Source organism: Falco naumanni, chromosome 3, assembly GCF_017639655.2.
Source record: "Falco naumanni isolate bFalNau1 chromosome 3, bFalNau1.pat, whole genome shotgun sequence".
Taxonomy (NCBI): domain Eukaryota; kingdom Metazoa; phylum Chordata; class Aves; order Falconiformes; family Falconidae; genus Falco; species Falco naumanni.
Window position 1 is genome coordinate 14,773,536 of NC_054056.1, and position 15,152 is coordinate 14,788,687.

The following is a 15,152-nucleotide window of genomic DNA, read 5'->3' on the forward strand; positions in this document are numbered from 1 at the left end:
TAATAATTTCTAGAACCATGCTTTTCTTTCATGGTAGAGGTAGGTTCAACTGTTAATAAAATAGGACTAGGATTCACTGCTGACTGAGTTAAGCTTGAGATAGGAAATTGATGCTGTCTTCAGTGTCTAGCTCTCAGTTAAGTTGGTTGTATATGGTTCAAAAGAAAATGATCAAAGTTTTGCCTTTTAAGGGAGCTTTTTCTGGTTTTACTGAGGGGGAGGGGGGGAAACTGTAGCTGGGGAGAATTCTTTTTTGCCTAGTAAGATTAGGTTTGGAGGAACTGTTAGTCCAAATGAAGGACAGAGGTTGTGAGGGAAGGTCAGCAACTACTGATGAAATGTACTAGTTATCTAAATGCGGGCATGATTGCATGGTGTCATAGTTACTGCATTCTAATGACCTCAGTACCAGTGCGTGAAGAACGGATAAATAAATGCTAACTTGCCTCTGAGCTCTTCGGTAGGTGGACAACTTGTTTTTAATTGTCTGCTTCTGGGCACTGGCTGTGACCAGATACATTTGACATGGCAGACTGGTTAACAGTGGGCTTTTTTATTTAACAAGCAAAATATTTTGTCAGATCTACTTCTGTCATATATACTTGTATAATATATAAGCCTGCATAACTGAATCTTGAAGCACTAAGGGGTTGCTGATTCTTTTATTTAAAGACTATGTTGGGAAGGTCAGCTTCTATAATGCGTCATATTTTGATCCTTCTCAGCCTGGAGAACCTATCATTCTGATCATCTGCTTAAGGTGTGGCTTCCTGTCTAAAGCCAGGAGAACTTTAATCTGAGTGGGTTTTTTTGTTACTTTGTCTTATCCTTATGTTAGTCTTGGAAAGTTAATTTTTCCTCTGATTGTCCTTGCAACTCACGGAGATTCTCATCTTATAGATCCACAAGTCTTCTAGGGCTGCAGATACATGGATTGTTTGTTAACTCCTGCCTTGTCATTGGTAAGTAAATGACTTTGCAATGGAATGTCCTCCCTGTGAATATCTGTGAAACCTATTAAAATCGTGCCCTACAGACCACTGCAAAATCTTCAGTCATTGCTTGCTTTTAGTTTGTTTGTGTTCTGGCTTTGCAAAAACAAGTTTATAGTTATGGCCAAGCTCCTCTATATTACCTGAAAAGGCTTTTGTTTTCTTCTTATGTGGCATTTGACATTTCTGTAATTTATGTTGAGTTAAAAGCTACTCCATACTTACCCTAAACTGTCCGAGAGCATCTAAGTGAATGTGCTGGAGGAAATCCTTCTCATTGTGAGAGCTTGTTGATAATATTCATGTATTGTAAAAAGTTGTAGATGTAAAAGACTGAAATTCTTTTGTAAAAGAATCATTACTCTTGGTTAAGGATAAAAGTTATAGAGTGTATGGTTCTTCTAAAGTTCTTTATTCACAGTTTCAGAATACCACAACCTTACTTGGTTTTAAAATAGAACGTACAGAACACTCAGTTTGTAAATATAATTCACAGGAGCCAGCTTATTTGTGAATATCACTGGAATTTGTTCTTGTTAGGCCTGTTAATTTGTTTAGAGCTGAAAAAATGACTGTATAAATGAATTTGAGTGGGTAATAGGATGAGGCTGAAGAATTTTTTTGGTAGAGGTTCTCTCAATTACTAAGGATCATCTGAATTTACTGCAATACGTTTGTCATGCACAAAGATATCTCAGTTCTGCATTAGTTACCTATAAAACGATCCACTGCTTCCCATGGTAGACTTAAATTAATCAGATGTTACTATTGAAATATATTCTCCAGTGTTATGCCTGAATTTTCTTTCACTTAATTCCACTGGCTTGGACTTATTTCTGAGTTAACCTCAGAGCAATTCGGAGCATTGATACTGCCAGCCTTGCTAAATGACAGCAAACCTTCCTGTATATCACTTACTGTGGATAATTCTTAATGGCATATGTGAAACGAGTGGTAGGTGTAGACCATGCATTCAGGATCAGATGATAGTGAAGAAAAGGCATGTTAACATGAGCCATATCCTATTCCACAGGGCCAGCTAGTCTCCCTTCCTGGCCTCTGAACTAAGTATAACATACATAGCCACTTTGTAAGACATCTCACCTCAGTATTTGCTTCAAGTCTTTATGAAGTTCTGGACTTCCACATTGCTGCTTAGAATACAGACTCTAAATCCATAGGGAATTTCCAAACCTTTTATTCATTGTTTAATCTGCCTCCATTTTGTGGGAGTGGAGCACTTGCCTTCAGCACACGTTAAGTACACAGTAAGGTCATTGGATAGGTACCTGCAAAACTGCAGGCTGTGACAAATCTTTGCACATGCTTAGGCAAAGTTCTGACTTTCATTCCTGTTGTGTTTCTGTACATTACTATCTGGCAGACTGCATGTGAGTTTGTGCATTATCCATAGAAATGTTGAGTGTAGACATCAAAACAGGCAGGTCTAGTGCTTCAGTATCTTGAGAGGCTTGGTTTCTGTTGCTCTGCAGGAGGCCTAATGGCTAACAAAGGAGCAGTGGTAGCTGGAGTTCACAATTGAAAAAATCTTTGGTTTTCAAATAGTAATTGAACAAAAATCTCAGTGTGTTCAATTAAGAGATGAGAAAATGAAGAGGATAGGGCTCTGGATGGGGAGGTGATGTTTCAGGCTACATGTTGTGAACAACTTCCTCAGGTGCAAAATGGCCACAATAAAATAAACTCTTTGAGTCAAGTGCGTCAGGCTGTATTGTTGAGAAGAGCCATGTAAGAATTTTGTCCCTAAGCCTCTAGCTGCTTGAAGCTAGCCTGCAGGCCTTTGGATCTCATTTGTTAGACCTCACTGATCCATCTGAGGTTGGATTTCAAGCAAGCATGAGGTAAACATTAAAATGAACACTTTAATAATTCTAGATGTGCAGTTTCTCCATATCCATGGACCCGAAAGCATTAGCTGGGTGAGGTTTTGAGATCCATTTGAGTCAGAAATACAGCATGCAACTTGAGAGATTGAATTTTGTATACCTGGTTCTGATCTGGCCCTGCTCTTTTTCATTTTTTATTTCAGCCTTGCTTGTTTCCATTTAATTAAGGAATGGCTCCTGGAGAATCTTCTGACATCTTGATAGTTGTCAGGGAGCTCTGGATTGCCTCAGAAATTAGGAGGGAAATCAGGTGGGAAGGTGGAGGAGCTTTACATGGTAACATTCCTGGGAGAATTTGAAAGTGCTGCAAAAACTGTGTAGTTCCCATCCCCTCCAGGTGTTGTTTGCCAAAGGCCGTTATGCAAAAACTTGCAATACCGCTTTTTGTGTTGAATCTGATATTAAGAGGATGTCTCTTCATAGCTCTTCTTGCAGGACTAGTTACTATAAAAGAACTTAAAAGAAGCTCTTCCCTGCCTCTTCTCCCCTTCAAGATGACTCTGCCCCCCATTTATTATTCCTGTTATTCCAGATTTCCTAGTGCCCTTAGATGCTGGAACGTATTTTCTGGAAGTTTTCTCTGCCTTTAACTGAAAACATGTAATATGTGTTCTACTTTAAAAATAAAAAAAGAAGTAAGGAATGGAGCCTGAGGAAACCATGGAAGCATGCAGTAGAGGTGCCTAGAAGAAGCTATATAGCCTGCAGAGGAGAAAGTGAAAAACAGAACTTTGGGATGTGTTATGTGCTGGTATTGTCTAGTGGGATTGCTGCAAGAGCTAAGGGAATATATTCTGTTTGATTTGGTGTCAAGCGTGTGACCACATGGGATTGTACAGAGGTAGCTGGCTGTGAGTAGGGCTGGAGATAGGTTGTCAGGTGGCTGAAACTGCCCCAAAGACTTGTGTTAAAAAGTCTTTGATAAAGATTGGGTTTACCAGTTGCTGTAATGCACACTTAGAGCTGGCCTGTGGTGTGTGGATTTGGGAGGTGTGTGTGCTGTTTACACTTAGAAACCACTTGGTGCATTTGGTGCTGTATGCCTCAGATCATGAGATTGCAGTCAATTATTTTGGTTTTAGATCATCCTTCGTTAAATAACTTAATAGGGTTTTTTTGTCTCCTGAGTATAAAGTGACCTATTCCACTTTTCCTTTCCCTCCTGTGAGTTTAGACAGATTTGGAATGAGATGAAGTTATTGAAGTAATGTTATTTATTGACTAACAAAGTCCTAAGTCCACAGTAAAGTGGTGAAGGAAGCGGAGCTGCACTTTGATATTTACTGTATTAGGCCCTAAAGACTTGCTACCTTGTAGCAAGTCCACTAGTTAGTGTTTGTGTATGTCACTGCCCTCTGTTTGACAAAATCAGAATGGGTTGAGTGGTTCCCAGACCCCTTCCTGCTAATGGAGAAGGAGATTCATTAAAGAAATTAGTTTGGATGTTTGGGAAAAAAAACCAACACATGGCCTTCTCTAAGTTGCCAAGTGTGTTTTTCTTGTTTGCAGTATATACATGTAGCCACCACTTCCACCAACTCTCTTTCTGTCTTACAGTAGGGTGAAGAAAGATGCACTTGAAAAGCGCCTGTGCTTTTGATTCTGTTCAGGTTCCTTACTCTGTGGTAAACTAAAATGTTGCCAGCTTTGCAGATCCTGATGAAAACCTTTGCCCAGCCTTAGGTGCAAGATGATGAGTTACTGAGGTTTGAAAAACATCTGAAGGATGATCTTTTTAGACAATGGCATTAGAAGAGTGCACACAAAGTATTTTTATCACCAACCCATTTCTAGGAGTATTTGTTGTAAATTAAATGTGAATTGCAAACCAAGAGATTTCAGTGCTCCCCCAGCTCAACTGTTTCTTAGAGAAGGCACTTAAATGTAGATCAGTTATTAATCTTAATAAAAAGCAGCATGTAACCCTAAAGACAGTGCAAATAGATTAGATCTGAGATGTTCAAAGGAGCTTGTACGCTGCTTTAAATTGCAGAGGAACTTGGGCATCTACACTTGTTTAAATCTATGGTGTGAAATTTTTGTAGCAATCTAAGTTGTAAGAGAACTGGAGAGGATCCTCTTGTAATGGATTTTGAAACCCTACAATTCTTTTGAAGTCTGTCATTCTCTTTCGTGCTTGGAATCGGTATTGCACCCTCTGCTCATCACCTTTCTCCTTGTCATTGAAGGTCATTACGTTATTTCTGTGTCCTTCTGTTATCTGTTTTGAAGTCTGTCATGACTGGCTTCTACTTTGTGTAAAGCTTTCAAGATAGTCAAATGTTTGGAAGTAGTGTAGATTTGTGGAGTATTTGCACAATGTTATAAAGAGGGAGCTATGCTGTAGTTAAAGACAATAGTCTTGACTTCCATTTACAGAAAGCAAGTATTAGATTGTCCTATTTTTGCAGTTTTCTTTGAATGGGCTTGTGTAATTTTCTCCCAAAGCTGCATGTAATTAGCTCTGTTTTCTTAGTGTGTGTGCATGTGCTTGATATTCTCCAGTGGTAAGATGCCTGCTTATTGGCTTTCAGTTGTCAAACACAGTCAAAGCTTTATCCCTCTCCAGTTATCCAGAGTAGGTTAGAGAAGTGAAATCAGAATACAGATCAAAGATGCTGTATTACATACATGCCTTCCCTCGCTGGGAATTTTGGCCGTGTTATATTGGAAAAATGTAGTCATCAGTGTGGTTAAACCTGTGCTCTGGATCTATTCTGTGCATCTGAAAGGTTTTAACTACCTTGATTAGCTTTTCGTATTGTTCCAATTTGAGGTTATATATATATAAATTTCTACTATAAACATTTTGTCTTAGTAATGATAGAAGTGGTAGAAAACTACAATAAATATGTGCTGGAAAAAGGCTGATGGGGGAAAAAAACCCTTTGCTTTTAAATAGGGCAAGACCCTCATTTCACTAGCAACAATTGTTACTATTTGACCTCACCATTTAGCTAACAAGATATATTAATTTTATTTCATATTATCTCTTACTGTCCTTTTTCTTCTTAGGCTTTTGTATCTGGCCCTACTAGGCATCCTCAGGAGAAAGCTGATCATGTACCACTGACCTGGTAAAGGACAACTCATGTTGCCACCTCCTTTCTAACTCCCCCAGCATGTTATTCCTTAATATCTAAGAGATTGATCAGTGCAGCAATAAACTTCTGTACAGAAGTAAAGCAGCTTGATTAGAGGTCATAGGCTTTATTCTTAAAAGAAATTCCTGCCTCTTTAGATGAGGTTGAAGAAAAAAATTAAAAAAAGATGGGCTTCTAGAGAGTGACCAAGACTGCTAACATAATTGAGAGTATTAACTTTATTAATATTATAGATCTCTTGATTACAAATGGCATTGGAGGCTGTAATCAGTCTCCTCTTCAACATGACTCACAAATTCCCATATGCAGTAAAAGCGTAGCTTTTCCAGCAGTAGTCGCTTCCTGTCTGTCTCCTAACAAGGAGACCTTCCTCTCCCCATTCCTTCTCCGAGACTTTTTGTTTTTCGTGGTCTATAGTACGAAACTTGTGTTTTCAAAGTACTTTTGAACAAAGCTATTGGATGAGATTTAGAGCCTTGCTTAATTAGTTCCCTTTGCTCTTCTAATAAAAATGTCCTGTTCTCCCTTGCTAATAAGAAATGCAAATGTTCTTAAGAAGCAAGAGGCTGCTGTGTGCTGTGTTTCCATTGTCATTTCAGATAGGTCTGGGAACTGGCTAGTAACACATAATGATTATGAAACTGAGAGGGTTTTTGGTAACTCGGGATAAATAGGGAAGGGGATTGCAAACAAGTCTGTTCCCTATGTATAGAAATTGTTGGAAACTCCAGGATTTGTTTAGTAAAGTAAATGCTAAAGTCATATGACACAGTCAATATAAGCCTGAAATAAATTATTTGGATTTAATAAGTCTCCTACTTGCATAAGGAATACTCAGTTACATCATTCAGCAAAAATGCAGGGCTCTCCTGCATCTGCGGCTCTAGTTCAAGCTGTTAAGGGGCGGGTGAGGAAAAGCTGACAAATGTTAAGTGTTCCTTTTAAGTGGGATGACTGTATTCTGGGTGTAAGGTGAAGGCATCAGGCTGCCAGAAAGATATTCTGATGTCCTCTTTTCTTGACTGCCTTTTTCTCTGCTTCCTTCTTATATTTTTAACTGAACTGGTTGCCAGAGGACTCTCTATCATATGCCGGTTCTGTGCATGCTCTGTCCCTTGGGAAAAAGAATTTTATATCACACCCTAAGGTGTGGGCTTACCCCCTTGTTCCATAGTACTGAAACAGACTTCTTTCATTTTGCAGTTGCTTTGGATATGAAGTAGCATGCCTGGGCGTGCAAGTTATCTCAAATGGAATTGCCCAGTGAATGGATTGCATTCTTTAAAATGAACAGCATGTCATAGTGAACCACAGCAGAGTTTAAAAGCAAATCCCAAGTCTCAGATTCGAATACTTTAAACTATTTTTTCTCTCGTTTGATAATGGTTTGATCTTTTATTCTATTTGATCTTCTATCCTATTGATCTTTTTTTCTGATCAAACTATTCAGTTTTAAGTGATGACTTAGTTTCTGTATGTTTCATCCACAGTCAGTGATTTGTTCTGGAAGGATATCCGAGCTTGTCTGAGTTCTGGTGGGTGCCACACAATACCTCTCTGAACAGGGCAGGGCAGGGGGTGGGAAAGCAGGTCTTCTGGAGTTAGGTTTTTTAATACTAGTGATGTAAAAATGGCTAAAGGATTGTTAATGCTGTACAGAGCTTTGTTTGTCTATAAGTGATAACTATCCTTCCTTTAGGGCTTTAAGTCTTGCTTTCTAAGGGAATACAGGACCTCACACAATAATACTTAGGTAGGGCTCTTAACCTGAGCAGTCAGTTTAGATCTTGTTCATGTGGTCTGAACAGATACAGTTGCTCTGTTCTGGCTGTTTTGTGACTTTTGTCAGTGAGTAGTGCTGTTCTCAGAGGCTAGAGTGTTTCCTAGGATAACACAGGTGAAATATTTTCGGAGAATGTAACTGATGTTTTTCATCATACAACCTTCACAAGAAATTTTCCAGGAAAGCCAGCTGAGTTTCTTTCCTTTAATAGGAAGTCTGGCCCCTGAATCTTGCTCTGAGATACCAGCTTGAATACTGCTGGTTTTTTTAAGGATTAATTGTGTGCCTTTTCCGTTGGCTGCCTAGGATTTTGGGGGACATTCAGCTTTCTGATTCAGGGAGAGGGGCTGGCCTACTCCCCCACACCCCCACTACCCCAAAACAATATGGCTATGCTGAAGGAGGGGAGAAAGGTAAGTCTGAGGACCTGTAGAGAAGGTCTAAAAGGTGGGACTGAGTGTAGAAAGAGCATCTTTTGCATGAAAACAAGATATTTAGAGATCAGCTGAGTCACAACAGCTTCACTTTCAGATCAGAAAAAAAGAGTAAAGAATGTGAATTTTACATGACTCAAGACAATAAAATACTCAAGGAGCCATATCCTCATATAATGTAAGGTATTACAGCTCATCTGCTTTCACTGAAATGATGCCAGTATATACCAGCATGAACATCTGTGCCTATTCAGTCTTCCTCACTCATGGATGTGTTCTTTTGTGTATAGTGAGTCACAGTGATTGAACTTCCTACAACAAAGGAAATGACCTCTCAGAAAACCCCTAAAGCAAAGTAAGAGTGTCTGGCAAAATAACTACCAAAGAGTTCAACTTTCTGAAAAGGAAGTGGATAGATCTTGTCTCAGTGTTAGAACAGTTTCATCTGTTCTATGAGCTGTGTCTTCCTGGATTAATCTCAGGGTTAATCGTTTAATGTGCATGTACCAGAAGTGGTGCTTTGTGGCTAGTGGCTATAAAATTGTGGTTAGGAGGAGAGAAGTTGCCCAGATGACCAAAGCAGACAGATAACTTGCCTGCTGTGAGGCTGTGCCAGTCATCTCTAGAAGTATCTTGTTCAGAGTATGCAATGGGTTAGCTCCAGAAATGCTCTTGCTTTTGGCTTTTTCAGTGGACAATTGATTTAACGCCCAAGATGCCTTCTAACATCTAGTTCTGGTTCTGTCCTAAAGTTCTAAAAAACCCCAAACCTTCTGGAGTCTCTTCTCATTCACTGTAAATCAGGGGCAGGTGCAGTGAAAGCAAATATACTGAACAAATGTGCATTTATCTATCTAAGTTTAGCTACTTCATTTCTTGTTTGTATTCAATCTAACTTTCTTGACTTTTGTTCACACTCAGGAAATTTTAAAGATGCTTATTGAGTAGGATGGAAAAGTTAGACAAGGAAGATTGGTTACCTGGCTTTGGTTTTGGAAGGTACAGGGGTGAGCAATCAAGGCAGTATGGTTTTTTAAGACTTTTCTTCAGCTATGCTGTCTCAGAATATTTTGTCTTCAGAAAAAGTTTACATAAATGAAAAGTATAAACAATATATGGGAAAAGCAGCCATAACAAGTGTAATAACAGAAAGGTTTAGTCTTAAGCAAATATTGCTTATTTGGTCTGATAACAATAGCTTTACTGTTACAACATTTGTGTGTTTTCATGACATCACCACTGGATAAGGAGATGCTATTAAAGGAGTCTGTCAGCTTTTTGTGAACTTTGGCATCTCTGGTAACTCTACTAAAACCATTAACAAAAAAGATTCCTCTTGTGTTTTCATCCATGTAAGGACTTACTAAAGACCTGGTGGGTTATAGGGTCATTAATTCTCCTGATGAGTATCACACAATTAGTACTTCAAGTAATAAATTTGTCTCAGTTCCAAGAATAATTCAAGTCTGAGGGGACCTGAGAAAGTAGGTTGGTTGGTACAACCTGCTGCCCAAAGCAGGATTAACACTGAATGCAAACCAGGTTTTCCCTCTGGGTGAGGAGTCTGATTATTGGTAAATTGTTTGCACAGTTGAATACTGATTTTCAGCAGCTATATTTGCAGACATCTTCTAGTCACTGACATGTAGAAACACTTTAGTGTGTGCAATGACTGTTTCCTGGCTGTGTAGGTGTTTTCATTGGTTTCACCTTGCTGCCATGCTGTTGCTCTGTGTGTAAAAACTAGAATAATTCCTTTTATGTTTATTTTTTTTTTTTTTAACATATTACTATTATTTCAGTTGCATGAACCCTTTCAGGGAAACTTGTCCTAGGTGCTGTGTATAGGGATAACAAGACTATCTTATTCCTAACTGACTTATGTTTAAGCTGTAGGATTTTATAGGTAGTTGGAGGATACAAACAGAAAGGGAGAACCCTTAATTCATTTAAAAAAAATAAAGGTAATGGGATATGCATGATACATTATTATTAGAAGAACTTGTACTAACTAGAAACAAAAATTACTTAAGTTTTTCTTCCATTTTCAGATGTGTCTGTTCATTCACAGTTAAAACAGGCATACTTAAATTTCAGAAGCGACTTCACCCCACAGCTTTCACACTGAAAGGCAGACACACAAAAAAAGTGGGTTTTTTTTTTCCTTTGGCTAACTCTTCAGTATTTGCTTTGGATTCAAGATTCCTCCAAAAATTCTGTGTTTGATAGTTGGGTGGGAGAAGAGAGGAGAGGGCAAAGCACCATGGCTAGATGGTGATATTTTCTGTTGAATGTGGTGTAAGATGTGTGTGGGGATTGGATTGGATACAGGTAAAAGGTTGCAGGGTTTCTTTTGTCCTTGATTTTTTTTTAAAACGGCTAGTAGAACCATGGTATCTAGAAAGTTAGACTTGATATACTCAAAAGAGAATTTTGGCACTGTTAACCTTCTGTTAGAGCAGCATTTAGCAGACAGCTTATGAGACACAAGTTGTCCAGTAGCCGTAGGATGAGTTTCTCATATTGATGCCTTATATGGAATAGAGAAATTAACCCAGGGTGTGAGGTTCAGTTTGCAAACTCCATAAATGCTGGTAAGACAGCAGTTAGTGGTAACCAGGGAGCAAACCAAGGCTTGTCGTGTAGACAGCTACGTCTGAAAGTAGGAGTGAGGTAAGAGATCTATCAACATGCTTTTACAGCGTGGTCATGATAGCAGGCTACAGTTGTGGATTAATACTTCCTTTTGTTAGGTGTTTCTTACACATACCAACTTTTTGCTACAACTCACTGTATCTGCCCCCAAATTCTGTTGGTAGGTAACTCAGGCGTGCTGCCACTGAGTCTAGTGTCTACTGTGTTTGGCACCTGCTTGCTTCAAGTGCCTTGTTCCTACTCCTCCTTGACATGCATGGTATTAGTTCAGCAGGCTGCTATGCCATTTACGTTATACTCGTGGTAGAATATTGAAGATGTAGTAGCAGTAATAATGTCTTTTTACCAGATCAATAAAAGCTGAAAGAAACAACTTTAGTTTTACTGGAATGTCCCCAAATGAACTGCAGCAAGAGGTGCAGCTCCAGTATTAAAGCAGTGTGTCTTGCCAAGAAAGAGTTATGAATGCTTACCTTTTTTTCTAGTGTCACGGAAGACACACTGTACGTGTAAGAGCAAGTAATCCTATAAGCTGAAGAGTTGTGGCTGGACTTCAAAAAGTGTCAGAATCACACATGTGCCTCAGTAGAGGGTCTTGTGAAAAGTATATCCAGGATAGACAAGCTTAATTGAGCCTTGGCAAGTCAGCTCTCTCTCTCTCTCTGTAAGTATATTTTTGGTATTAATTCAAGGATTAACTTAAAGGAAAAATCATTTATTTTGGGATGTACAAAGTGAATATGTGGGAATGTATTAATTGTTTTTGTTCATTCTAAAGCAGAATGTTTGCTCTATTTTAGCTAATTATGTATATGTCAGACAATGGTGAAAGGATACAGTTAGAGACAGATGACAGCACATACAAGGGTGTATATTTGGTGGGGGGAGGGCAGGCCACGAAGTATCTTTAATAGCCTTTTACCTCCCTTGCCTTTCAATCCAGTCAGTTTGTGAAATCTGCCCTATGTTTACAGTTTTGGTGACCCTAGCTGTGCTTTGTAATGAACATATTCTTCACCAAATTAATTCTGCTCATGATACACTCAAAATTATTTCAGAGCCACAGGTTACAATTTGAGATATTTCTTGTTTAAATCTGGAGACAAGTGATTTTAGTGATACTGAATTTCTACAGGATTAGTATTGCTAAGCACTGCTCTCCCATATATGAAATTGCTATGCATTTGGCTCCACATGTGGGTATTGCTTCATTGACTGAAATGCTCCGTCTCAACAGAGGAGATTTTGACTAGATAGAAATGGAGAAGGTGGGGCTTGGTAAAAAGATAGTCATAGAGAGGAAATGACTTCCCAAAGAAGCTGAATGAGGGACCAAAACCAAGACAGAGAGAATTCAGACTGAGAGATGCTGTAAAGGGAACATCTCAGTAACTTTTTGCTACCAATGTCTTGCAAACCCACCAGTTCTACTCACTGTCAATTAATAGTGATGCCTCATTGCCCTCTCTCTTTTAAAATAATGTCAAACTGGATCTGTGCTTTCACAACAAAACGTGTTAGGGCAATGTTTCAGAGCTCAACTTGTAATTACAAACTGAAGGAGACTCCCATAGATTCAAACAGTTACCAGCACAAGGTAGGATCCCAGGTTTCTGTCTTGTACGATTGCTGTTTTGGAGTGAGCCTTCAACTTTCATTCTCAGAGGAAGGTCTCCATATGAAAGCTTTGAAAAGGTGAGCCTTCTGTGTCCAGTGGGCGGGAGGTAAGTAAGAAAAGGCAGGGTCAATGCCAGCCATCAGTGAAGAGATACAGCATGAAGACAGTTGACAGCATGTAAGAGAAGAAAAGAACTTTAAAGGGTAAGAGACAGAACTGAATGAACAAGCCAATGTCACCACAGATAGTTCCCAAAGGACAGCTTTGAGAACTATAGCCGATACATTCACTTACTGTGTGTATCTATCTCTCTGTGTGTATATACACACATATATAACATTAAAAAGAATTAAACCTAAGCATGAGTTGTTTGGTTCCTGGAGAAGTTGCTGCTGGCAAGAGCACAGTTTTCTGTGATTATAGAAAATACTGGGGTGAGGGAAGGATTGGGACCTTCTGTTACGCCAGGAGCTATCTGGGTAAAAGAAACTGCTGAGGTCTGCCCATTGTATGTAATCTAGCTATGTTCCTGTATTGTATAATAAACAGATAAAGCAACTTCCACTATTTAAAAACATTGTCTTCTCCAGGTTCACAACATGCAAGAAACCCTGGGAAGATACACTGAATACTTGTAACCATTTTGCTCCTGGAAGGGCCATTGCATCCATGCCATAAAGACTGAGCTCAGTGGTAGTTCCTTCTCCACACTGATGCTATAAATCCTGTTCGTCAATGTGTGGAATATGTGTCAGCAGGATTAAGCCAGGACAGTCTCTTGAATGTGGAATTCCAGAGAAGGCACTCATCGTGACTTCTGAAGCAAGCCAGCAACATCCTGAAATTCTGGCTTTTACTAAGATACTTCTATTCCTCAGCTGAATATTTCTGCAGACATCTGCTCTGAGATAGTTTGACTTGGAGCAAACACTTGTTTCTAGGCTGCTCTGAAAGCTTGAGATGGCTTTGACTTCTCCAAAACCTGTAGCAGGAGATTTGACACAAAGAGAACTCATGCTCCATGATGGAAACGGTTTCCATTTCCTCTCTGCAAACATCATCACAATAGGTAAGTGTAAGGTTACCATCCTTTCATCTAGTAGGTTGGTACTGAAAATACTGTCTTTTTCTCTCAATTTATTTTTATTGTATTAAGATTTCATATGGGACTTCTAGTTTTCCTTACATTTGTTTGAGGGAATTGTGCTTGTATGTTCCCCAGTCCCTTTTTTCCTGTGTAGTTGGTATGATGACTAGAGTTTGGGTGAAGTGTATTTAAAAATAAAAAAAGCCCAACACACCACCAGCAGCCCCCAAACCCACAAAAAAACCAAAACACCACCCCACCCCCAAAGAAAGTGTCACTACTCTGGCCTATGTTTGATCTGTTCCAGTAGTTGGTGGCATGTACAAGTCTGATGCAGACTAGGAGTTAAATTAGGTGGTATTGGAAGGCAAAAATTGTAGCAAGTTTAAATAAGATATGGAAAATTGCCTTATACGCTAAGGATATCTCTGAATCAGTCTTTCTTATGGCCTTGCTTGTACACAGTCTGTGACATTTGAGTCACGGGAAGGGACCTTTCTGAGTAGAATCGCTGAAATTTTCTCATCGCATATTTTTAGATTGGAGGCTTTGCACGCTGAGCTTTACCTTTGCAGCCTTAGGAAGGTTTAAACTGCTTTTGTTAGTTAGCTGTGGTGTGTTCACCTACTGGTAGCAAACCTTCTAATGTGCAGGAAGAGATGATTAAAACATAGCCTGGTTTTGGCTGTTTTAAACTGACACCTAGACTAACACCCTGACCCCAGTCTCTTTACTCCGTTAGTTCCTTAGTGATTTTAATGGAGGGTGAAATTTATGTACGTGTTTTATAAATTATTTTGCATGAAGGAACTACTTGTTCTTTTCAGTGTTCATTAAGTACAGTAAAATTGTTGCAACTGTTTTGCTGCATGATAACATAGGATTATGACTCTTGCCACTGTTTTCCAAGACGTGCTGGACAGCATAGTATCTTCATGTAACTGGTGACATTCATACTTGAATAAATGACTGGCGTGTTCTGGAGATGTGCTTAAATAGATGGGGAAACTAACTTCTACTCCCCAGTTAAGGAAAAATATAAAGTGTACCCTCACCTAATGTGCTGATTAGAATCTTGATGTGTTGCCTTGTGTGGTTATAAATAAAAATGGTATAGTCAAATATTTGGGACATGGCAAAATTTATAGGTAGATCAGAAGAATGATATAAGAGTACTCTTACTTACCAGACCTTCAGACAGTGCAAGTTTGCGTCAGTAGCAAACTGGCTCTGAATCATTGTCTGGCTTGTGCCTTGAATGGTTTATGCACGTTTTCCATAAAAGACCTGTGATCTCTTCTGGTCTTCAACAGAATCTCTCATGGCTGGGAATGTTTCAGTTGTTGGTTTGCTAAATATATGAATTTTAAAATGTCTTTCAAAGATCAATAAGCCTATTTGGAGATACATGCCTATCTGCTTTTGAAACCACAGATGATGTGTCTATCATCCATGATTTGTTAACAAAGAATCGTAACATTGGTGCCTTTACAGAAACCAAGAGATGCAGCTGTGTTCCTGGCTGCGTGTCTTGCGTTGTATCTGAGAGAATGTAAGGTCTGTGTGTTCAAC

At 39.1% G+C, this 15,152-nt stretch overlaps 1 protein-coding gene across 8 annotated transcripts in view; it reads left to right on the forward strand.

Moving 5' to 3' along the window:
- PLCH2 (phospholipase C eta 2) overlaps positions 1-15,152 on the forward strand; it is a 122,020-nt gene that overhangs the window by 6,810 nt on the left and 100,058 nt on the right. For 5 of the 8 annotated variants that reach the window (XM_040587462.1, XM_040587444.1, XM_040587447.1 and 2 more), the window contains 6 exons: positions 901-962; positions 5,915-5,976; positions 7,494-7,538; positions 8,093-8,199; positions 11,361-11,539; positions 13,084-13,562. In XM_040587462.1, the coding sequence (XP_040443396.1) occupies positions 13,454-13,562 (109 nt within the window). In that variant the 5' untranslated portion in view covers positions 901-962; positions 5,915-5,976; positions 7,494-7,538; ... (1 more) ...; positions 11,361-11,539; positions 13,084-13,453. Of the gene's footprint in view, positions 1-900; positions 963-5,914; positions 5,977-7,493; positions 7,539-8,092; positions 8,200-11,360; positions 11,540-13,083; positions 13,563-15,152 lie in introns of those variants that run through there. The other 3 variants (XM_040587448.1, XM_040587445.1, XM_040587442.1) reach the window with 3 other exon arrangements.